This window comes from Panthera pardus, unplaced genomic scaffold, assembly GCF_024362965.1.
Source record: "Panthera pardus isolate Hobbes unplaced genomic scaffold, ASM2436296v1 HiC_scaffold_8, whole genome shotgun sequence".
Lineage (NCBI taxonomy): Eukaryota > Metazoa > Chordata > Mammalia > Carnivora > Felidae > Panthera > Panthera pardus.
In genome coordinates this window covers 96,949,674-96,975,510 of record NW_026527013.1, presented here as the reverse complement: position 1 = coordinate 96,975,510, position 25,837 = coordinate 96,949,674, and the positions used below count along the sequence as shown (strand labels likewise).

At 37.6% G+C, this 25,837-nt stretch overlaps 2 protein-coding genes across 3 annotated transcripts; both read right to left on the bottom strand.

Moving 5' to 3' along the window:
• Positions 1-3,568: 3,568 nt before the first annotated feature.
• GNG11 (G protein subunit gamma 11) lies at positions 3,569-7,603 on the bottom strand. Its single transcript, XM_019443332.2, has 2 exons — positions 7,497-7,603; positions 3,569-4,013 (listed from the first exon to the last, which is right to left on the bottom strand). The coding sequence occupies exons 1-2, from the start codon at positions 7,590-7,592 to the stop codon at positions 3,888-3,890; spliced, it is 222 nt and encodes a 73-aa protein (XP_019298877.1). The 5' UTR covers positions 7,593-7,603; the 3' UTR covers positions 3,569-3,887.
• Positions 7,604-14,659: 7,056 nt separating this feature from the next.
• GNGT1 (G protein subunit gamma transducin 1) lies at positions 14,660-19,702 on the bottom strand. 2 transcript variants are annotated; one of them, XM_019443330.2, is made up of 3 exons: positions 19,569-19,702; positions 19,375-19,480; positions 14,660-14,941 (listed from the first exon to the last, which is right to left on the bottom strand). In XM_019443330.2, the coding sequence occupies exons 2-3, from the start codon at positions 19,468-19,470 to the stop codon at positions 14,813-14,815; spliced, it is 225 nt and encodes a 74-aa protein (XP_019298875.1). In that variant the 5' UTR covers positions 19,471-19,480; positions 19,569-19,702; the 3' UTR covers positions 14,660-14,812. The 2 variants fall into 2 exon arrangements, with proteins under 2 accessions (XP_019298875.1, XP_019298876.1); XM_019443331.2 differs by having other exon boundaries at positions 19,375-19,477; positions 19,569-19,700.
• Between the last annotated feature and the right edge of the window lie 6,135 nt (positions 19,703-25,837).

Sequence of the window (25,837 nt, the reverse complement as noted above, 5' to 3'; positions counted from 1 at the left end):
ACTCTTTAATGTCAGGTTTAAAAAGGAGGTCATCACTTAATGTATGTGTGAATTCAAAGGAAAAGGAAGAAATGACATTAATGAGTCTCTACATTCTCCTAGTGCCGGTGGATGGTTTTTTATGGTCTGTGGACTCATCTCCTCAGACTGAATGTAGCCCAGATGGAAAAGGTGCTGATGATGCCCTGGTCTTCCCTGGTCAGGACAGCCTGATACACAGAGCAGGGTATCAGGGTTCATTCTAACAGGAGATATCCCACAGCACTTTCCTTCCATGACCATCCCTCTCCTCCCTATTAAATGAGAAATACCTTCTGATTAGTCCCTGCTCTCCTAGACTGTTACAAGTAGGGGCTTATTTTTCATTGATTATCATCCTTCTAAGACTCATTTATAATGAATATAACAGACTATAATAACTATTATTATTAATATTTTTGTCTTATCAGGATAAGCTGAATAGATCAAAATATACTATTAGATCATGTTAACTATACAAACTTGTTTCTGATTCATAGGACATTAATACCAAAATACACTTACTCACCAAATCCTAAACATAGTAAGTATAAAACTTGCTTCCATTTGTTATTTTTAAATTACTTTTACTTTTTAAAGTAGATAATACATTTACAGGGTACAAAAATCAAAACTTTATAAAATTACTATTGGTTTCCTGTATAACCTTAAAATGTTCCTTCAAACAAATAAAAGCAGATAAAAATGGGTACATGAAAAGATGCTCAACATCACTAATCATCAAGGAAATACAAATGAAAACTATAACGAGATATCACCTTGTACCTGTGAAAACGGCTTTCATCAGAAAGACAAGAAATAACAAGTGTGGGTGAGGATGTGGAGTAGGGAACACTTGTGCACTGTTGGTGGGAATGCAAATCGGTGCAGCCACTACAAAAAACAGTAACTTTGAGTTACTCAAAAAACTGAAACTAGAACTACCATATGATCCAACAATTCACTGCTGAGTATTTATCTGAAGAAAATGAAAACACTAATTTGAAAAGACGTCTGTACCCCCATGCTCATTGAAGCATTATTTACGATAGCCAAGATATGGAAACAATCTAAGTGCCCATTGATGGACAAATGGATAAAAATGTATTATAATTAGATGGAATATCTATAAAAAATGGAGTATTATTCAGCTATAACAAAAGAAGGAAATCTTGCCATTGCAACAACATGGATGGACCTTGAGGGCATTATGCTAAGTGAAGTCAGTCAGACAGAGAAAGACAAATACTACATATAATCTTACTTTTTTATGGACTAAAAACAACAACAACAACACCCAAGCTTATAGATACAGAGGTAGTTGTAAGAGGCGGGGGCTGGGGTCATTGAAATGGGTGAAGGTAGTCAAAAGGCACGTGAAATCACACTTTAAAAATACAGGAAATCAAAGAAATGCAAATTTAGAAAATATCAAGACACCAGTTTGCATCCAACATGTAAAATAATCCATCTTAAAATATCATGTACTAGTGAGCTTGTAATGTAGATTCTGCCTAGAAATAGGAAAACCAATTTTGCTAATTTAATGAGTTCATAGAACCTGAGTCTCAATACACAAAGCATAGTCACTATTTAATCAGATACCAAATGATTAACACAACTATATACTTGGAAGAAATTGAACCCATGATTTAAATTCTACTTAACAAAGTCCCACTCACTAAAGGTTACTTTTATAATAAACCCAAATATATAGTTGCTATATTTTTCATTTTCTTCCTAATGCAAGCTAATAAGTTTTTAGCAGTTGAACACTTGAAAATCAAGAGGATTTTATTATACTTCTACATGTTTGCTGAATTACTATGATGAAACAGTAAGAAAAAAAGAACAGAATTAGGTTTAGTGCAAACATCTATAAGATTGGAGATTTATTAAGGAAAAACCAAAAGTGGGCTAAGCTGTCATCTGGCTGAAAGTACATGAAAAGTCAAGGCTAGGACTTGGAGGTGTACATAAATGGATAGCCTTCTAATGCACAACTCTCAAGAAGTTACAGGATAAATGTGTTGATCTGGCCCTCCATGAAGGAAGCAGGCGATCTGATCTGACCAAGAACAAGAATAGATGCTTGTTTCCTCATGCAACACAAGAAAACCCCATGACTTGAGAGAAATGAATGGCTCATTAAAGTCAGACTTCCTAAGCCCCAAACTCTTAAAATCTCAGGCCACTTTAAATGTGAAATGACATTCCAATACTAATTGTTCTTTGGCTGTTGGAAAAATTATGCCTTTACTGTTCTTAAATCTCATCTTGGAGTAGATCATGCTTTGGGCTAAAATTATCCCTGGGTTCTCAGTAATCCCAAATGGCGTCAACACTTGGAAAACAGAAGGAAACTGAAGGAAATAGTCCCTGCTCTTGTTTTGCTGTAACCTGCTCTTTCAAAAGCCTGGAGCATCCTGTTCCCTCTCAGAGAGGGAAAGAAAAGTAATTTTAGAGCGAGGAGGTTGCTATGCTTTAGGAAGCTGCTAGAGGTCACAGATGCCTCTCTGGTTTGATAAGGTATGGGTCCAGGCAAGAGAAAAAACCTAGTCAAGGAGAAACCTGGGTTTCTGGTGTCACATTTAAAATTGCAAGGCAAGGTAACAACTAAGCCCATTTGAATGGAACTAACCTGTAAGGGTTGTGCTGGTCTTTCTTTTGGCTGAAACCTTGAGCAATTTCCATTCAACAGAATGGGGGTGGGGGGAAATGCTCAAAGAAGAAAGGTCCCTTTCTTTGAGGTCAGTGCTACGGGTGCCTTCATAAAGTACTTGAGTGGGTCATGTACCTTGGTGCATTGCACCCAGGGGTTAAAACTATAGCAGCTACCATCCTTCCATGAAATGTTAAGCCATGGGCCAGAGAAGGTTATTTGCAACACCTATCACTGACAAAGGCTGAATGGTCAAACTATGTGACGAATGCCTACAGATTGATGAGAAGTAAAAGCTAATTTTAGAAAGGGAAAAAGACTACCTGGTCCCTTTGGAGGAGAAGAAAAGGCAGTATGGTTGGCCTGGGCTTGCTGGAAAAGGCTGGTTAGAGTAGGTGCAGAGCCAAGTGTCCATGCCAATGCCACAGAGCTGGAGTGTCGCCATACCCAGGACCTGCAGATCTTGTGGGAGATGCAGCTCCCCGAGGAGGGACATACCAGTGCTGACCTTCTGGGTATTTCTCCAGCACCCCAAACCTGGCCCTTTCCCAAGGCCACTATTGCAGCAACACTTTGAACAAGATCTGCCTGATGATAAACCTGGGAAGCACTAAAGTGGCTCCTGACTCAGAGACTCCAGCTCCTGTCAATGTTAAGGAATTCTACTCACTCCGTTCCCTAAGAGTTACAATTAGGTAAAAAACATCCCAGGAGTCAGAATTCAGCACGGTAAACCAACCGAGATTTGAAGTAGAGAGAGCTGGATTGGAGACCTGATCAAATCATCTAAACTTTTGATACACGTCCCAAGCACGTGACAGGTTAAGGGGAAAAACATAAAAGTAAATGCCAAAAACAAACACAGAAACAAAACAAAGAAAACTAAAACACTTTTTAAATCACCAACAGGCATTTTCCAGAGATAAAACTTTATTTAAGGCATCAAGCAATACACTGAAAAGAGGTGAGTCACGCACAAGTAATGTCCTTATTTCCATAATTGTATGTTTGATACTCTCTGCCCTCTTGGAAAGGGTGTGTAGTTAGCAAAGATGAGAAACAGTTTTTATACATAATCATATCAATAGAAGTGTTTAAGAAAGTCTTTAAATTTTGTTTTTCTTTCTTTGAAAAGAATTTTGGTTTTATTTCAGAAAACCAAAACAAGCTAGTTCTTCTACTCAGGATGAAATTTCTCTCCAGTTATTTATGAAATAATACAGCTGCCTTTCTCTTTAAAAGGATTCTTGTCTTCTGGAATTCCTTTTACAAGAGGATCCTCTCCAGAACGTTCTTCAATGTAGTTCTTTATTTCTTCAGAACATTTAGACACCTTAAGAAGAAAAAAAAAAGAATGAATCAGGTCAGGATCATCTACACTTTAGTGAAATTAATTTAATTGAGTACAGCCAGCACTTTAAAAAATGAAATAATATGAAAATATTAGCACAAAGCATGTGTAATACATATGCTACATATGAATGACACAGTCTAAAATACATTTCTCACTATGGTGAGGGCCAAAAAGTTTGAAAGTCACCATATTAAACAGATCATCCCCAGCAATTTCTACCCATTGTGCCTCATATGACTTCCTGCCACTGCTAAAATACAATTATGGTGTATCCATAATATTTTAGGAACTGAAACATACCCCGTTTTCAATTTCCCATGCTAATGAACAGGTGCAGGAATAGATAATCCCCAAATGTTTTGGGCTGCATCCTGCCAAAATTCTCACTTATTATGGGCGTGTGCCATGTTCTGCAATTTTACAAAATGATGGAAACACTGGAGAAGGCCTGATGCTGGGAAGGTGGAGGTTGCCTATTCATACCATTTGTGTCTCTATTCAGAATCCCTTCCCACTGCTGGAGGGCAATGATCACAACAACAGATTTATCTGAGGTTTATTAGGCTTATCTGAGACTCTTGTGTTTATGTAATTAGTTGAAACTTTTCCTACAAAGGAGAAAGGATTGAATACTTTCCTCAGAAACTCTATCCTTTAGAAACAGGTTGCATGAATGAGTTTAAAAAAGAAAAAGGAATAAAAAGGAAAGGAAAAGAAGGACTAGTGTCTTAGTGAAGGTCTGCATGATGAATAAGAAATTAGAAGTAAAAATTACAGAAGCTCTAGCAAATTCTAATATAGACTTCTTAGCCCTAAGAAACTGTTCCCATTGAGTTTATAATCTAGATTAGCAATCTTCAAATTGTTTCAATGGTAATCACTAAAACACGTTTGCATAATTATCCCCAAATGCATATAATTATAAATAATATGTAATTATTTACTTATAAATAAGCACAGATGCTACTGTGTTAATACATAATGCATAATTATAAAACATAAACTGGAAACTGTCAAATGATGAGGCTTAAAATCTAACCAAAAGTAGAAATTGTAATATCTTACTCCCATACCCCAAAGATTCTTTGCACACAATGTAAAGACCACTGTTCTAAAAAATTAAAACTAGCTGATGTAGTTATATGACTTAAAATGTGGAGAAATAACCATCTATTCAAGTGCCACCCTCTCAGGTGACAATTGCTTTTATTTGTTGTTGACATTTATAGTGCATGCATTTTATGTGAATTGTCAGAAGTACAGATACAAGTATCCATAACCTGGGGTCTGTCTCCCCAGAGCTATTTGTGGATAAGATTAGAGTTCCCCCAAATTGTGTCTTTCTTACAGAGGCTTCTTCATTAAGTTTCCGAAGAGATCTGCAGCCTCTGAAAGTGAATAATTACTCCTCTGAGCATTTCCTTCCACGATCAAGAAGATAGGTTTGAACAATTAGCTGGAGCCAGAATTCAGCCTGTGAATTTTGTGTCCTTGGCCTGAGCAGAGCACACAGCTCAGACATGTACAATTTATTGACAGAATAATGAACTGGGCATCAGAACACATGTGTTTCAGTAAGTGCTCTATTATTATCTCTGAGGTCTTAAATAAGAAGGTGGTTAGCCTCCTTGGGATTCAGTTTTTTATCCTTAAAAGTGAAAGCACAGAAGGATCTCTAAGAACCATAATGTTTGTATAGCACTAATACTCTATAATTCAAAGTGTCTGATAACATATGTTTGAGTATTATTATTAGGATTTAGACACCTCTCCTTGTATCCCCTAAGGCTATCCCTCATGTTTTCTTCGCCCTTGGCATACACTTGGAGTTGGAAAACAGATCCAGCAGGGTGTGTCCTAAAGAGTGGAGGTGGGGAGCTGCCAGGGAGGAACAGGGTAATGAATGATACCTTTAATTTCCACACAGTCAGCTGCACCCAGGCTCCTGCCCGATTTCTAATTTGAAGCTTAAAATACCTAGAAGACATTTGTCTCTTTTTCTCCTGTAAGTTCTGCACACTCTGTTACTAGGATATTACAACTTTGTACAATGCTTTACTTCAGTATATGCAACTGTTTAATATGTAACCTCTACGAAGCAGTGTGTGAAAAAAATCTAAGCGGCCAACACATACTGCACTGTGCCATCCACAAAATGGGTCCCTTAAAGTTTCAATAAATTACCCTATTGTTTGGGTCTTATAACTTTGTTTTTTTTCCTTTAAACACAGCAGTATTTTTAAAGCAACAAAAACTTTGAACAAGGATAGAAGTAACTTTGCACTCCAAAATCTAGGAAGCATAGGGATTTGGAGGTTAAATTTGAGAAAAGAAATGCACAAAGAGTAAAACTCAAAAACACCTGCATCTTCCAATTATTACTCAAAATGTTCATCCTGAGTAACAGGACTGTGTCATGAATAGATTTACTAAAGTAGAGCAGGAAAGCAAGCGAGCATATTTACCATACCTGCTTAATTTCCATTTTTTCCTTAATTTTTTCTAGTATTAAAGCACAGAAAAATGAAATTAATTTATTTTTATTTTTTTGCTGGGGAGAAAGGATTAGAGCATTTCCTTTAAAAAATATTTATCCTAAAACCTATTCCCGGACTACAGGTTGCCTGATTGAAGAAAAAAGGAAGAAATGCATGCTCACAATACCAGTAAGAAATTGAAGTAAAATTTACAAAATCTCCAACAAATTTCAGTGGAGACTTCTGAACACCGAGGCATATGTTCTCACTGAATTTGTAATCCACTTTAGTGGTCTCTAAGATTTTTAATCATGATCACTAAAAAGAGTTTTCAAATGCACATCAGTATATATATTATTACTTATATATAAGTGTAAAAATGCTGTATTCGTTCATTGTGCGCCCTTCTAAAACAAAGTGGAAAGTATAAAGGGATGAGAGTTACAAACAAATAAAAATAGGAATTGTAAGATTTTGTTTCCAAGCCCCAGTGAACTGTTCATTGCATACCTCTGGAGAGGCCTCCTGAAATTCAAAACTATGTAATTCAAATTACCTAAATTGTGATGAATTAAATAGTGATAAAACAAAAACACCTTTAAATACCAGTCTTTCCCTTAATGAAAAAGATCAAGGAATGAAATAGCCATCTGCCTTCTTCCTATAATTTGAGTTTTTAAAACCAACTAACAGCGGGCAGAATTTTTTTGTCCATGGTCCCCCATGCTAGGCTCAGATGCTCTGACAGTTGGCTTTGAATTAACTCATGGGATCCTTGCGCTCTCCTTTCCCTCTTGTGATTTCTCCACATCAACTGGCAGTTGCCAGGTACAACCAAAGCCCCACTTCAAGAGACGCTGGTGGGGGGGCGGGGAGGGGTGAGAAACCAAAGAACAAAAAAGCTGTACTGTTTTACTGTAACAAACCAGGCAAAACCACCCTTGGTTCATTTCAGAGAAGGGAATAACATTCTGGGACAATTTACCTGTTGCCTCTGCAATTTCACTTCTTTGCGCAGTTGCTCAACTTCCATCTTCAGCTTTTCCTTTTCTGGCAAATCTTCGATGTGAAGGGCCGGCATTTTCAGCCCAGAGCTGGGCCCGAGGACTGCTCTGCAAGTGGAGTGGCTGAAGTGCGGCGAACCAGGGCGCGTCCCCAAGTAACTGTGGTGCCCGCGCACCCCGCCCTCCGGCTCAGGACGGGACCGCCTCCCCGAGGTGGCCCCCAGAGCCCTGAGCGCTCAGCTGTCCCCGGGTCTTCTCCACGTGCTGGCCCTGCCCAGCGCCCTGGGATCTCTCTAGGGCTCCCACGACCCCGGGTGGCCGGGCCCTGCGAGCCCGGGGACGGTAGAGTTGGGAGGGAGCCTGAGAAGCTCGGTGCTGCGGGATCTCCGGGCGGGATGCTGGCCCTCTGCCGGCTCCCGAGTCGGCCACGCCCGCGCGGGACCGGCCAGGGCTGCGGCTCGAGGGTTGGGGCTGCACTAACCCACTTTCCTGGAGAAACAACTGTAAAGTTTTACTTTTTGTTCCTTTTTTGTTTTGTTTTGTTTTCCGTTTCCAAGTCACATCCGGGTTTTGTTTGTGAAGCAAGAAAAGGAGGACACTACCCTGCAGGAAATAACGACCCTTCACCTCTCCAAGAGTTTCAAAAATATACAGCATGTTCCTTTTCCCCAGTTAATATACATGTGTACTGTGGGAAATGTGAACGCTTAAGAAAAGGCCCAAAAGGAAAGTGAAACTGACCTGTAATCTCAGAAACACACACCACGTCTGTTGATGGACCCAGTCGGTTGTGTGCCTGATACATATTTACACATTGGGGGATCGAGGAGTCATTGGGATGTGAATATTGTTTACAACTTGCAGGACCATTTTCTGGCAATCGTCTGCATCCTCCACAGCAGAGTTTTTGTTCTTTCTTTAGCGGAGTGTTTTGTAATGATTTAGTGGACACGCGGATGATACTAGAGAAGACAGAAGCAGCAGTCTTAAAGTTCTTACCAGAAAGTATTTCTCCACTCCCTATCAACCAAGGATTGGGTGACTGTTGACACCATGGGTCTTGAATTCCTGGCTCCAGCACCTTTCTGGACATAGGCAGCAGATTCACTAAGTATTGGTTTCTCCACTATCTGCAAAGCAGTATTCATCTTGCTGCCAGGAAAAGTGTCTGCTATGACAAATGCTTACCTGCAATGTAAGGTTTCCCTTGACTATAAACTAAAGCCTTCTTAATGATGGTCAACAGACTAGAAGAAAAATAAACCATTAAGGGTAGGAAACCTTCCCAGTCAGATATTTCTCTTTTTGGAGATATTACCTCCTGCCTACAGAGCCAGATTCAAGAGTGGTGGCATGAACTGAGTTTTTCAGGGCACTTGACCTGAGACACCCATTGTCACTCCCTGTCTTGTGAGCAGAGGTTTTGTTTGCTCACAATTTCTATGTTCCACCCACTTATCTTCAATGAATATCTTGGAACAAGAAGGACAACAAGCTACTTGGTGATTACTCTGGGTCTAGTCCCAGCTCTGTCCCTGGCTAGCACTGGAAAAGTCCTTTATTTATTTATTTTTTCTGGATTTTGGCTTTCTAATTTATACAATATAGGATGGGGAAGGGGAGAGGTGGATTAGCCAAGGTATGTTTTGTTTCTAATTGTATGTATGTATCCACATCTGATAAATCACTTCCACAAAGAAAACTGTTTAGGAGTTTCTTTTTCTATATTTGAAATACCACACATTCCAGGATCTCCCAGGCTCAAAGAAGTCAAATCAGCTGCCAAAGTTTTCCCCTGTTAGTAAGCTGTGAGCCAAGACAAAAAACTAACATCTGTCTCCAAAAGCAATTTGTATTTTCTGATTCCCCATTGCTCAGATTTAAAACGTTGGTTAAAAATAACTTAAACAAGTTAGTGAAAGTAGTCAACGTGACCCAAATTAAATAAACTCAGCACCCAAATTAAATAAGTTGTTTAAGTAACTTAATGTATTTCTTTTTGGTCCAAATCATAAAAGCCGAATTATTTTAGCCTGGAAATTTTTCCTCTATGAAATCATCAACTTGCATGCAGTGATAAATATTTATAAAACCACAGTGGTTCTTTCACTTCTTCCACAGTATTATGAAACTTAAATTAGAGATGAAATACATATTATTATTTTTTGTTTTTATTCTTATCAAATAATGCAGGGTCCTAATATCATATTAAGTTAATTGATTAAACTAAAAAGAATTGAGAAATGCTGAAATCCATGACCACACAACATTTTGAAAACTGTCTTGTTTGGTTTTAAATGGTAAGATGCTGGGAACACGTTTTAGAAGAGCATGTAGCCCCCATCCCTAGCATGGAATGTACCTCCCAGACAGCAACCATGGTAAGCAATTTCTTGTGCATTCTCACAGAAATGTTCTACCAACAAAACCGTTTGGATAAACAGATTTTAAAATCCATATCAGTTATATCCAAATGTAATGTAAGCTTTTTACTTATATTTTACATATAAGTAATAGAAGTTATGATTGTTGTGTCTTTTTTTTACAAAATAGTTATGTGTACAAACCATTCTGCAATGAAAATAACAAGTATAACCAGAAAGTAACTTTTATTAGCCCATTATCTTCTGACAAATGCTTTAAAGAAAACTGCTTAAGAAAATTAACCATGTGTTTATTTCCTATCTATCTATCTACCTACCTACCTACCTATATATCATCTATCAAACCTTTACACCCAACATGGGGCTCGAACCCATGACCTGGAGTTCAAGAGTCACAAGCTCCACCAACTGAGCCAGCCAGATGCCCCTATTTCTACTTTTAAAGTATAAAAGAGCAAAGACCATGAAATATTTACCTTGACATGCAAAAAAAAAAAAAAAAAAAAAAAAAAGAAAGAAAAGAAAAAAAGGAAAAAAGGAAAGAAAAAAAGAAAAAATTCTTTGGCTATGTTTCTGAATGTATTAAGTATGTTGTTAAAAATGCATATAAAGGAAACTATATAAGAAAATATCAAGAGTGTCATATTGGAGTTGATTTAATGCTAGGTTGAACTCAAAAAGACCAGGATTCTGGTCTTATTTTATCTTATGTTTTGTTTTGTTTTGTTTGTTTTTACAGGACATATATTCTCTCTGCCTCTGTTTTGTTAGTGTAAATAAACTAGGTTATTTCCCAAATTCTGCTCTTCTGGAATTTATAAAGTTCATGATGACTGTTTAGGCCATTAAAATGATGGTTTCTTTAAGGAACATATTTAACAAATATTTGATGCACTTGGTTCATTTTATTTTACTTCAACTTATTATAACAATCCCATGGAAAATTTCACAACTGACCCATTCAACTGTGTGCATAAGCTTCCTTTTCTAGATGGAGATAATATGAAGTAAGAGGATGACCTGTGTCTCATGCTCCAATTATCCTTTTTATTTTTCTGAGAGACAGAGAGTGAGCACACTTGAGTGCACTGGGGAGGGACAAAGGGACAGAGAATCTTAAGCAGGCTTCATACCTAGCTTGGGGCCAGTCATGGGCCTCGATCTCATGATCTGAGATCACGACCTGAGTCAAAATCTAGGGGTGCCTTGGTGGCTCAGTCCATTGAGCTTCAGACTCTTGATTTCAGTTCAGGTCATGATCTCATGGTTTGTGAGATCAAGCCCCACCTTGGGCTCTGCGCTGATAGCTCACAGCCTGCTTGGGATTCTCTCCCTCCTTCTTTACCCCTGCCCTGTTCGTGCTCTCTCTCTCAAAAATAAAAATTAAAAAAAAAAAAAGAGTCAGATGCTTAATCGACTGAGCCACCCAGGTGCCCCTAATGCCCCAACTATCTTAACAACTACTTATAATTCATATCAAATATGATTTATCAATTGTGCTTATACAAGACTTTAATTTCCATTTAACTGGTCATTCTTATTACTCATTTTACTGTTTTCCTCATGTTAATATTGTTTTAAGAATTTAGGAAGTTTGATATTAGCCTTGTTTTCAAATCTGGCTCAAATCAAATCAGTCCAAATTAGAATAACTGTTTTTTTTTTTTTTTCTTGCTAAAGCTTAAACTCACTTATGTGTACAAAATACCCTCAAAGTGCAAGTATCTCAAATGGTATACTGCAGTATGTATACTTAACTCATTCTCACTACTGGTCCCAGGAAGTTTTGTTGAAGAGCCAAATGCTAAGGCTCTTTTGTTTCCCTGTAATCTTACCTCATTCCTTTTTACCTAGTAATCCATGGTCCTGAAATAACAACTTCTAGAAAGAAAAAAAAAAAAAAGGTCACTCACTGTTGTAGCTGTATAGCCTGTGGAACACTCATGATTATCACATCCTTCTTCCTAAACCATCTTTCTCTGTCACTCCTTTCTATGATTTTTATCTTATTCCAACTTCTGCAGATAATCTGTATTTTTTTTTTAAGTTTTTTAATTTATTTTCAGAGAGAAAGAGTGCAAGTGGGGGAAGGGGCAGAGAGAGAAGGAGACAGAGAATCTCAAGCAGGTCTGCACTGTCAGCACCAAGCCTGACATGGGGCTGGAACTCATGAAACCATGAGATGATGACCTGAGCCAAAACCAAGAGTTGGACACTTAACCAACCAAGCCACCCAGGTGTGCTGACAATCTGTATTTTTAAGCAATACGAATGTTACCCTACTGTCGATTTATTCCTCAATTAAGCTAATAAGAATTCTGAATTATCCAATATAAAAAGTATTACCCTTTCCTGCTTTTAATTGAACACTTAGTCAATTAAATTGTAGAGACAATTTATTAGTTGGTATGGCAGTTTCAATAATAAACAGAGCGTCTGGCTTGGGGAATTTACAATACAGAATTGAGATCAAGACAACCATACCAACTGTAATAAGAGAAAGCAAAGCGATGTTAAATGAGTTAAAAGATTTACAGAATACTCTTGGGATGGAGTGAGGGACAGAAAAGATAGTTTTTAGTGAGTCTCAGAAAGGAGTAGGATTCAAAAGGCTGAAGTGAGTTAGAGAAGAGGACATTTCAGGTGGAGAGATCAATACGACTAAAACTGCAGAAGGTGGGGAAATGGGGTGTCATGTCAGTGGTCATTTAATAGTTAAGTTTGTTGGCTACAGGAAGTCTCCAAGGTTTATTATAATAGAGGACATTTGCTCATCTCTATTCTAAGTGATTTTAAATTTTCATATAAGAATCCATCCTATGCTCTCATTTTATACATGAAAAAAACTCATGATGTTCAAAGAGTTGAAGTAGAAAGTGGACAAACCAAAGCTTTAACTTAGAATTATCTGGCTCTCAGATCTATTTCCAGTTGTTAGAGATGTTAGTTAGGACCATGCATGTAGAGATGTTGGTTAGGATCATGCGTGTTACTAAGTGCCATAGCAAGGACTCTGTATTTTTTTAATCAGGGGGAAAAAAATAAATGGAACACTTAATAAACATTAATTTGCATCAAACTGCACATGGAAAAACCCTTGAGATGGACCACAATTAAAGAAGTAAAACAAGTAAAATATATAGTATGCTAGATGGTGGTGGGAGCTATGGAAGAAAATAGAGTGGAACACGAAGACAGGCAGTGCTGAAGGGGTGCTTGGAAAGGAGTTTTATAATTTTAAACAGGGGAAAAGAGCTTCTGCTGAGGAAAGGGTAGTTTATCCAACAGTTTATCCTGGAATCCCTTAATACCAAAAGCATGTCTATATGTGATAGAGTGTGTTGTTAACCACGCAGCCAGAGATCCGGAGTCTGGGCCTGAGAAACTCGCCAATTCACTTCTCTGAGCCTGGATTTCCTCTATTTCAAAATGAAAGGGTTGAGCAGGAGTCAGCAGATCTTTGCTGAGCATTTACTACCACCAGAGTGGGAAAACACCGTGCTAGGAGCCAAACTTGGGACCACATTGAGATTCCCTTCCAGACCAAATAAAGATAATTCTTACCTTGTTTTTAAAATGGATGACAGGGGTGCTTGGGTGGCTCATTCAGTTGCGTGTCTGATTTTGGCTCAGGTCATGATCTCAGTGTCCGTGAGTTCAAGCCTTGCGTTGGGCTCTGTGCCGACAGCTCAGAGCCTAGAGCCTGCTTCAGATTCTATGTCTCCCTTTCTCTCTGCCCTTCCCCTGCTTGTGCTCTCTCTCTGTAACTCAAAAATAAATGAGTATTTTTTAAAAATTTTCAAAAAATGGATGACAATCAGTGTGCCTGGGTGGCTCAGTCAGTTGAGTGTCCAAATCTTGATTTCAGCTCAGGTCGTGATCCCAGGGTCCTTGGATCAAGCCTCATGTCAGGCTCTATGCTGTGCGTGGAGCCCGCTTAAGATTCTCTCTCTTTCTCTCTCTCCCTGCCGCTCTCCCTCTCCCATAAGTCATTAAAATAAAACAAAAAGAACATTAATTAACATTTCCTTGTATTCTGATCACTGACGTATCCAAAAATAGCACTGTACGTGTGAGATAGGATAAGGAAACAGTAACAATAAAAGTAGTTTCCAAGTTGGGGTAATAAACACTTATCATTTGTTACAGAAACAGAGGCAAATTATCTTAGTCATTAGCACAAAGGTAGTGAGATTTGGCTTATGTCAACTCAATAAGATGCCAGGAGGAAACTGATTAGGAAGATGATGCAGAACAAAGCTATTTTTCTACCATTTTGCTCTTACACTGCTATAGGAAAAAGGACCGTATTGGTGACAGTCTTCTTAGAGATGGGATGGAATAGCACGTATCTTAAAGATTTCTGGATATGCATCTAGTTCCTTTCTCAGTAACACTAGTTAACACTTGTTGGGTCTTACTGTGTGTCAGGTGGTACACTAAATGCCATAATCACTCTAGTGTAATATTTAACCCCAAGTAAAAGGGGATAGAACCATTATTCTTTCTTTCCTACAGCAGAAGAAACTGAGATTTAAAAAGATTAAGTAACTTATCCAAAGTCAGAGAGGCAGTGAAGTGCCAGGGCCAGAACTTTCTGGCTTCTTATGACGTTTCCTCAGGAACTGCGCTGTGAGATCATGATCTGAGACAGTCACTTACCCGACTGAACCACCCAGGCGCCCCATGAAACAGTAGGTATCGTTAAAAGAAAAAGGTCAATCAAAATTCACTGTACTAAACAGTTGAAGAAAAACAGATTTATACATTATCACATCCCAGTTTTTATTTAAAGTTTATAATTATAAATTTAAAGCTTTACGTACATGCTTAATAGAATTCTTATACATGACCAAAAACTAGTACTGTCATTAAAGCTCAAGATATTCCAAGGATTTTTTTTTTTTTTTTTCTTATGAAATCACACAGCCTCCTTTGAGCTCCTTGAAGGGATTTTTGTCCTCTGGGATACCCTTTACTAGTGGATCTTCGCCAGATCTTTCTTCAACATAATCCCTTACTTCTTCACAACATTTGGAGACCTTAAAGGAAAAGAGAAAGAAATGACACATTTGGTTCAATACAATTGCTGCAGAATCCAAGAATGTATTTATTATAATTTTTGTGTTCTTTTAAATGTGGTTCTGCTTTCCGCCAATGCGTATGTACTTTCTAGGAGAGAAGAAGGAATAGCTGTTCACCAGAGTGAACACTGATTGAATATTTTTCCTCTTTCCAAAAATGTGACCTGTAAAGGTGGAAGGGAATGAATAATTGTTAAATTCCAGGCTTATCACTGCTCCTGGATTCTCAGAAGTATACATATGTAATGTTATTTTAAACTCATTTACAATGATTGATGATGACAGTGCATTAGAAGGTGACCTCCAAAAGGTCAGGGACCTTTGGCTGATTTGTTCACATGTATCGAGAACACAGACTGCATTTAGTTGGTGCTCCATAAATAAGTATTTGTTGAACTGAGTTTTTTTTTTTTTTTGTGAGATTGACCTTCCCTCATATGCACTATTATAATAATGAGTTCATGAAAAATCAGGCTTTAGTACTTTAATGGGCTCAGCCAGAGCCTGAATGATCCATGTAACATTTAACCCACTTTTTAGAGTCAATGTTCTATAACATATATAAATACAAATGTGTGTGTGTGTGTGTGTGTATGCATGCATATGCATGCATATATACACAGGATCAAGTTATCATTCCTTTTAACTTTCAGCTTGTTTCCTTTTCACTTAATACATCATTCATGAAATTAACATGAAACTACTTCATTTCCGGCAGCCCATTAGGTGGCCATTCCATAAGCTATCTAGGTATTGTATTTTTTTAATAAAATATTTATGCTATTTTTATATGAAAATTTCCAGCAACATTAGATATAAGACTTAAGATTACTTTTTAACTCTGTAAACTCATTATGTACATATTAGAAAACATCATTCCTAACTGAGGCAAGACCTTGGTCAGATGGCTCCTTCAATTGGAGTTTATATACAATTTTAAAATATGCAGTAATTCAGATTCACATTTGTTCTTTCTCAAAACTAAGATTTAGATTCACTTTATATATATATATTTTTTTAATTTTATTTTTTTTATTTTTTAAAATTTATATCCAAGTTAGTTAGCATATAGTGCAACAATGATTTCAGGAATAGATTCCTTAGTGTCCCTTACCCATTTAGCCCATCCCCCCTCCCACAACCCTTCCAGTAACCCTCAGTTTGTTCTCCATATTTGAGTCTCTTCTGTTTTGTCCCCCTCCCTGTTTTTATATTATTTTTGTTTCCCTTCCCTTACATTCATCTGTTTTGTCTCTTAAAGTCCTCACGAGTGAAGTCATATGATTTTTGTCTTTCTCTGACTAATTTCACTTAGCATAATGCCCTCCAGTTTCATCCACATAGTTGCAAATGGCAAGGTTTCATTCTTTTTGATTGCCGAGTAATACTCCATTTTATATATATACCACATCTTCTTTATCCATTCATCCATCGATGGACCTTTGGGCTCTTTCCATACTTTGGCTATTGTTGATAGTGCTGCTATAAACATGGGGGTGCATGTAGATTCACTTTTTTTTTATACTTCTCCGAACACCAGCTTTTTGGGCCCCAATCAGATGTCAGGAATAGACGTTTAACTGCTGTCCTAATTCTGGAGTCAGTGAGGGGTTGGTTTTGACAATGTCTAGGATCTGGGGCTACAAGGAGCTATAAATTACCCAAAACCCATGTGAGTGTGTTGTTCAAAATGTATTTCAGTGAAGCTTATTATAAGTATAGATAGTTTAATATAGGATTATATGGCATTGTGGAAAGCATGAACTCGATTCGGGCCACTCCAGGTCTGAATTTTGGCTCTACCCACTTACCCACAATAGACCCTTAGTTAGGAGAGTTCACCCAAGGTTTAGTTACTTTATCTACGAAATAGGAACAGCAACACTAGTTCCATTAAGTTCCCAGCATACAACAGATTCTCAATCAAATGGCAGCTATTTTTAGCTATTACCACAAAGATTATCTTCAATCTTTGCCCAATAAATTGACATATAGTCATTGCAAATCTGTCCTCTAAAAGTGGGATGCAAGCAGTTGTCTTATTCTGACAATAGTGCCTTGATAGCAAAAGAGGTTGAGGCATATTACAAACTAGTCTGGGTAGTTTAATTTAAATAATAATTTAAAAAGTAGTAATAATAGCAGAAAAAACTTGCTATGTCCTAGGTATTGTTTTCAGAGCTTTATATATATTATCCCATTTATTCCTCCCAATTGTCCTCTGAATTACATTTTGTTACTATTCCCATTTTACAGAAAATATCTCAGGTGAGTGTTCCACAGAGAGAAAGCTGTGGAGCCAGAATCTGAGCCAGGGATATGGTTCCAGTATCTATCCACTGGACCATACTATAAGGATGCTATACCATCCTGTATCAGAAATGTCGGTTCAGGACCTAAAATTTCTGTGTGTGTGTGTGTGTGTGTGTGTGCATGTAGGTTGTATGTAGGTGTGTGTGGTTTGGGCAGTGTGGTATTAAATTAGTTTGACTTCCAAGAGCGAGGAGACATTGAGTAGTAGGGAAAAGGAACCCCCAAACCTGACAGATGGTAAGATGTATGTGATGTTTACCCAAAATAAAAAAAAATAAAAATTCCCAGGTGAGCTTGCCATAAGTGAATAATAAACATGAACACAACCAAATTGCCTTCAAAACAATAATCCTGAGGATATAAGTAATCAAACAGCTTTTGGATGTTTCAAGTAAGAAAAAAGAACTTTCCTTTATGCCAAAAGTTTATGTTTCCTAAATTATAAAGATTTTAACTTTTTTGTTGTGAGTTCCAAGCTCTTCTTGATATTTATAAATTTAATTTTTTTTTACAACAAAATATGTCTTGCCTGTATGGAAAGGGCAACAGGGGAGTTTGAGACAATTATAAAGGGGAAAAAATCCCCAAAATTCCCATATGTATTGGGAGTAAGAGTTTTGAGCAAAATACAAAGATAATGCAAACTACTCCCCATTTTTTTGCTCTGGCTTGATAAAACAAATGTTTGAAAAAATATAAAATATACTCTTATTATTCATGGAGGAGTTTTTGTTCTACTTACTTTCCTAAAATGAAGAGATCTAAAATACATATCTACATCTTCCAAGCTTCAGTCACTGTTTGCTTGGAGGAAACTTTTATTCCTTTGCCATTTCTGGTCCTTTTAACAGCAGAGAACTCTTGGTATCCGTTTCCAAGATCTGTCATATGTTTTTAGGAGGAACGAGTGAGTTCTTGTGCTTGAACTCATTTTTGTTTGCAAAGAAGGAATAGAATGTACTCCTTCATTACTAGCCATGACAGTGCTGGGGGGGATGAGGTTTTGGCTAAAAGTATTTAAACATCAAACTATTGCATTAAATAAAGAGAAGCTTATCAATTTAGAAAAGTAAAAATAAAATGCCTATATGTATTGTTTCACTTTACTGCTTAACTGAAATATGGCCTCTGTCTCATCTTCTTTCTTTCTGCCTCTTTCTTTCTTTCTTTCTTTCTTTCTTTCTTTCTTTCTTTCTTTCTTTCTTTCTTTCTTTCTTTCTTTCATTTTTAAAACAACTCTATAAAAAATGTAAAAAACATTTTTAGCTTAGTGGTCATACTAAAACAGGCTAAAGGCTGGATTTGGCCCATGAAAAATAGTTTGCCGAATCTTTGATTTATAGTCTAATCAAGAGATAATTATGATTACTAACTTTCTTAATCTCTGATGAATTTTTACCCGAACAGTTTATTTTTAACTACATTGAGCTTCTCCAGTAAATGGTGTGGGGGAGGACAAATAATTTCCCCTCTACTCTTTTAGGTTCTTGGCTGAGACACCCGTGTAATAAAAAAAGGCAGATTAACAGGAGAAAAACGCACAGAAATTTAATAACGTGTACCTCCTGTATATATGGGAGAGACCCAGGAGAATGAATAACCTCTCCAAAATGACCTAAGATATCCCATTAAATACTACCTCCAGCTGAAGACAAAAGATGTTGGGGGATATGGGGAGCAGGCCAGTTATGGGAGGTTTCCAGGAAAACCAGTCATCAAAAACCCACTTAAATCAAGTGGACTTAAGTCCTTGCCTTCTCTACTGATATGAGTTTCTAGAGATTTAGAGTCTTCTCTAAATCCTAAGTCTCTAAATGCCTTCTCAGAAGAAGACACCCTTACAAATGGAGAGTTCTCTTATAACTGTAAACGTCTCTTACAAAAGGGCAGCTTTTACTTGGTTTCCAGAGCTTCTCTACTATCTGCTGTTTCTTAAAAATAATCAGCCTAAAATAATGCTTATGCCAAAGGAACATATTTTGGGGTGGCAAATTCTGCTCCCCTGCAATGGTTTCTGACCCAGTATTCCTACTATATCTACTGTTTAAAATAAAATTCAAAAGAGAACAGCAGTTTACCAGCATTCTTTCCAGTGTTACTTCTTTCTTGAGCTGGTCGACTTCCATCTTCAATTTGTCCTTTTCCGTCAGGTCCTCAATATTGATCACTGGCATCTTTTGCCTGCTGAAAAAATAGATAGTTCGTGCACCTGAATTGCTGGCCTTTGTTTAAAGCCAATGTTAGCCAACACTTCCCTCCACTCTTAACTTACTAAGTGAATTCTTTCTTTGTTTTAGTTTTCTGTGATAATGGATTTCTTATGAACGCTCTCTGAACAATTCTAGCACTACACGCTAGCCTTGCAATTTTAAAGCTCCTTTATAATCTTCACTAATATGATTAAACCAAGCATTGGACTCTAAACACCTGCTAGTAGGTTTGTGGGGAGAGGTCAGTTTAATCATATGTAATCTTCAACACCAAAAGCCTCTCTTTTTCCCTGTTTTTTTTTTTTTGACACAATTTAAAAGTTTGGGTTTCCAACCTTCTTCTCCAACACCAAAGCCCTCCATCATATGATTTATGCCATTTAAATTAGTTTGAGGTCATTTTGAGGACTGCCCATTAATCCCCTAAATCGCTAGAGTACTTAATCTGGTATTAACAGAGAACCATACAAAAACTGTTATTATGAGTTCTTTATAAATAATAGATTGAACTATGAACCAATAGAGTAGAAATACAGCAAACAATCTTATTAATCAAAAATAAACTAGCATGTTACTCTAAACAATACTTGGAAGTGTGTAATAACTGTCAATGCATTGGATAACAATGATGAGCAAATGGAGCAGGTTAAAGGTAGCATAGTGGGTCTGATCTACTGATGCTCATCATAGAAGAAGGATCTTTTGCACTCTCAGAAATCTCTTCTCCTTGATTTTATCAGTGGGCAAAGGGGAAGATAAGCAACTGTCCAGTTGCTGGAACTGTCCAGTTCCGTATGCAACTCTCTGGAAAATATTTCATTGTAGCCAAGTGGCATCATTTATAATCTCTCCTTTTTTGGTCCTCTCTTTTTCTCCTTTGTCTTCCTGGTCCAATTTTTATAATGACATATTTTTATTAAAGTAGACACATTCAGGTCACATGCTATTTCAGCAAACATTGTACATCTACATAAAAATATTCTGCTAATAATTTATCAGAAATTAACTTATTTCCCTATGCTTACACAGTGTTATCATTTCTAAAACCTTTGAGGAAACATTATTTCCTTTCTCAGTCTTATAATAGACTGTTGTTCTCTGGGAAATTGACATTTTATTTATTTTTTTTTTAAGTTTCAGTTTTTATTTATTTGAGAGAGAAACAGCATGAGTGGGGTTGGATCAGAGAGAGGGAGAGAGAATCCTAAGCAGGCTCTGCACTGCCAGCACAGAGCCAAATGTGGGGCTCAAACTCATGAAACCATGAGATCATGACCTGAGTCAAAACCAAGAGTCTAATGCTTAACTGAGGGAGCCACACAGGCACCCCAGAAATAGACATTTTAGTATGTTTTTAGGAATAAATGCCAGCACAAATATAGAAAAAAACACTCTATCAGTACCCAAAGTTAATGTTCCCTATACTGTTTTTTTGCTATTTTGTTCCTATTTTAAGAAACAATGACAACAAAAAGTTTGTTCCTTCCTATGTAATTATTACCTCGTATTCAAGAGCCCATGCTCAAGTTTATTCTCCCCTTCCTTCTCACTACCTTTAGACTATCTATAACCATTCACAAGTGTATCTATCTCTGCTGATCATTTTCAGCTGTTGACATTGGCCTTTGCACAACTTTTCTCCATTTTGGAAAACTAATTCCATTTGGTAATGGCTCTGACACTTCAATGTGTGTAAAAATCACTTTAGGACCTGTTAAAATATGAATCCAATCTAAGAGGTTTTGATTTGGAACAGGGTTTAGAATTTAATTTTCTCTGTTCTAGAGAATCCCTACCATATTTTTGCCAATGAAATAGTCACTCATTGGCTCTTGATAGGTGTGTGGCCCTGATCATGTTACTTAACTTCTCTGTGCCCCAGTTTACTAGGAAATAGAAGCAATATTATTACTTACATTGTAGATTTCTTGAGAGGAATAAAGATTACATAGAGTATGTAGTACAGAGCTAGTGCTCAGTACATGTTAGCTGGGTACCTCCAGGTTTTCAGACTGTGTTATCCTACATGTCATTTGCTGATAGGTAGCTTTATAAGTGCTTTTAAAGGATATCATGCGGACATAATTTCACTCATTTAATATCATGCATAGCAGACACTGTTGGTACCCTGCCTAGATCTCCCTTTCCAGGGTGGGGTATTCATCTCCCTAACACCTGCAGGTGTTGACTGCCAAGGGTAAGCCTTCTGCATAAGTTTGTTCTTGGAGGATGGAAAGCACTTCAGCTGGTGATGTCTGGGAGATTATGCTTTCAGCTGGCCCATGTAGCACATGGCTGGCTGAAGTGGGGTTCTAATAGCTCAGACCACTTGCCTCTGGGCAGAACAACCTTATGATTGAGAACCTTCCAGAGCTCCCCATGGGATCAGGATCAGCTAGACATCTGAAACTACAACTTTGCTTAACTTCTGCTTCATCATGCTTTCCACCCTCCTTCAGAGGTTTCTCCTGAGAGCCCACCCTTGATAAGTCACTTGAACAAGGAAAGCCTTAGGCTCTGCTTCTAAAAAATCTAAGGCACAATGGGTTGTAAGGACCTTTATAAGAGCATTCATATCTTTCATAACTTTTATGTCCTTTCTCCTGAATTGTTCAATACATAAAAGAGGATCTTGAAGTTGAAAAAGTCACTTGCAACCTATGTCATGAAAATTCACCTAGACACAGAGAAAAGTGCAAAGTTCTAACATTATTAACAAATGATCTCCCAACTCTAAAACGCTGTGGTTCACGATATTTAATAATATTTTAAGTAAAACACATTTCCTTTGATGGAGGTGAATCTTAGAAGATGTGAGAACGCTTGCCAAATTTGATGCCACAGGACTTGCATGAGAAAACTCAAAGAGCGAATATCAAAACTCTAACCTCCCTCAAGGACACCCCAACACACAGAGAAGGGCAGTGTATATTGTCTGCATGGAGACCAAAGGCTCAGAGTTGCACTGAGAGTTTAGAATGAATTTAGATGTGGCATCATCTAATCATGCCTTATCCCATTTTACAGATGAAGCAAATGCAGTCCAGAGATTGAAGTGCCCCAAATCATACAATGGGTGGCAAACGAGCTGGGGTTATAACACAAGTGTTTGTTTTCTGGTCTGGGGTATTTTCGACTCCAGCATACTTATCTTTGTTTTTGTTTTCAGCACACTGTTACCCTTCTTCAAATTAGTGTAAAAGAATAGATTTGTTTTTTCATACTCTAGAATTACACAGAAAGAAAGCACAAAATTGAAAACAAAGGGCATTAAGCCCACTCTGCCATATCACCACCACCACCCCCCCACCCCCCCGCCCATACCTGGGTCACTTATATTCAAAGCTTCCAAGTTGACTCACCTGTCTATGGAAAGTCCTAAGAGGGGCTAGATCTTATAACTGCCCCTGCCCCTATTACCAAGCTCACCTAATTACTCACCCCATCTTTACCAGAATATAAAAGGGAAGGACAGAAGACACAAACCAACAAGCTAAGGTAGCAATTTATGGCTAACTCAGGGGAGAAACATACCCTGGTAGAAGATATTTGCCTTTTTACTTCTTCTTCCATCCTTCACTACCATCAGAAGAAATAAGGTCCAAACCGGCAAAGGGAAGCGAAGAGGGAGGAAGTATCTCAGAGTTGTGCCCCATCAATACAGCAGTGTTCTCAGTGGGGGCAATACTGCCCCCTCCAGGGACTTTTGAAAATATGTTAGGTTGTTAATGGTTTTCATTGGTTTTGTGGATGTGGGGGAGGGATGTAGGGAGGATAAATCTGTGTAGAGTAACTTAAGTGTCTCATGCTTAATATCTTCAGTGTTTCCATTAGGATTCTTGCTGATTTACTCTAGAATTAAAGTGGGCTAGTATAAAGTTCAAAAGCTACCTGTTTTCTGTTTGTTTTTACACATTATAGATAAGCATATTTTGAAGTAAGGGAACCTGATAAAATATTTTACTTATGGGGAGCCTGGGTGGGTAAGTCAGTTAAGCATCCCACTCTTGGGTTTCGGCTCAGGTCACAATCTCACAATTCGTGAGTTTGAGCCCCACATCTGGCTCTGCACTGACAGTGCGGAGCCTGCTTGGGATTCTCTCTCTCTCTCTCTTTCTCTCTCTGCCCCATTCCTGCTCTCTCTCTCTCCCTCTCCTCTCCTCTCTCTCTCTCTCTCTCTCACACACACACACACACTCTCTCTCTCTCTCAAAAATAAACTTAACAAGTAAAAAAATAAAATAAAATATTTAACTTATAAGGGCTATATTAGGGGGAATTATTGAAATTACTTATAGAAGTCCCCCATTTGATAGAGGACCAATCGCACATTCTTTGAAATAGAAATATTGCTAGCACACTTTAAATATTTTGACTTATAAACATTGAATTTGACACCTTTTCAGAAACAAATCCACTGTATTATGTACAACAAATTTGTAATCATATGGCTATAAATTTTCTTATCTTGTACTATTATTTTTTGTCCTGACATTATACTTGGGACTATAAAAATAGCTAACATTTTATTCATTCATTCAGCAAATATTTACTGAGTGCTATTATGTGCCAGATGCTTGAGGGTAGAGCAGAGAAAAATACAGAAGACACTGCCCATGAGGAATGTACATTCTAATGAGGGAGAAAGACAATAAACAAGATAAAATGTACCATATATTAGATTGTGATAAGTGCTAGGGGAGGTATAATAAGTAATTTGTTTATTTCACAGACATTTATAAGCTCCTACTTTCTAAGTCTTGCTCTTAGCACTGGGATGCAATGGTGCATACAACAGGTAAGTTCCCTGCTGTTGCAGAGCTTAGATATAATGAAAAGACAAGTAAAACAAAAGGAACCAACAAAGTGATATCAGATAATAAAGGCTATAGTTTATGATAGAGAGTGACCGCTATGTGAAGCAACATCATATAGACTGGTTAGAGGTAGTGTCAGTGGGACCAAGACTGTCAGGAAGGAGCCAGTAAAGATAAGGAGATGAGCATTTCATGCAAGGAGAAAGGCTAAGCAGAAGGAAGATCTCATGCAAAGGACCTGAGGTAGAAACAAATTTGTTGTACTAGGAGAATAGAGAACACAGTGTAACTTGAGGGAGATTCGATGGAGAGTGAGGGGGTGAGGTCAGTAAGGGAGGTAGCAGTCAGATCACATACAGTCACTTAGAGGAATGGTGAGGAATAAAATGAGAAGCTAATGAAGGGCTTTAGATTTTATCTTGAAGTGAGGTATTGTGACATGCTCTGATATGTTAAAAATACTCTGCTGTGTGGGGCTGAGTGGGGAACAAAAGTGGAAACTGGGAATTTATGTAAGAACTTAACACAATGGTCCCTTAAGAACAAATAGATTTGAACTATATTGGTGGCGATGGATATAAAGAAATATGGGCAGATTAAAAATGTGACTTACAGATAGAACCGACAGGACTATTGGTGGGTTGGGTGATGAAGAGACGGGCATGTCAAGAGTAATTCCAGTTTTGGGCTTGAAAGTCTACATAGAAGTGTCATTGACAGAAAGAAGGAAGATCAAGGTTTATGACTAAGACTTCAGTTTAAGACACATAATATTTGAGACGTCTATTAGACATCCAAATACAGATATTAAGTAGAGGTAAGTGTTTGGAATTCAGAGGTGAGATCAAGACTATACACAAATATACGTATATGTGTGTGTGTGTGTGTGTGTGTGTATATATGTATATATACATATATACATATATATATGTATGAATATACATTTGAAAAACAGTACAGTTAGAGAAGAGTTCTCAAGGTTGAGCTTTGAGTCACCCAACCTTTAATGGGCAGGCAGAGGAGAAGGACAGATTGAGAAGGAATACCAAGTAAATAGGGGAAAACCAGAGAATGTGGTCATAAAAACTAAAAGAAAAGCATTTCAAGGATGAGGAAAGATTTGAAATTGTTAAACATTGTTGAGACAAAAGGTAGATGGAAAAAATGTGGTCCTTGGTGACCTTAGGGGCAGCTGTTTTGGTTGTCATATGAATTGAGAGGTCCAGTAAGATGTGGAAACATAATGAGGTGCCCTTGACAGGAGTACTTCCTGTTCTTCTTCTTCCCGAAATGGAAGTTTAATTGGAGTGCAATGTGGAAAGAAAGGAAGATAAGGAATTGGAGCAGATAGTGAAGAAAACATTTCTGGTAAGTTTTGCTGGAAAAGGGAGCAGTGAAATAAGGCTCTAACTGAAAAGGGATAGAGAGTTAAATATGAACTTTAAGTTTGGGATGAAAATAGTCTGGGATGAAGCACTGTTGTTACAGAAAAGTGACAGGAGTCAAGTCCTTGA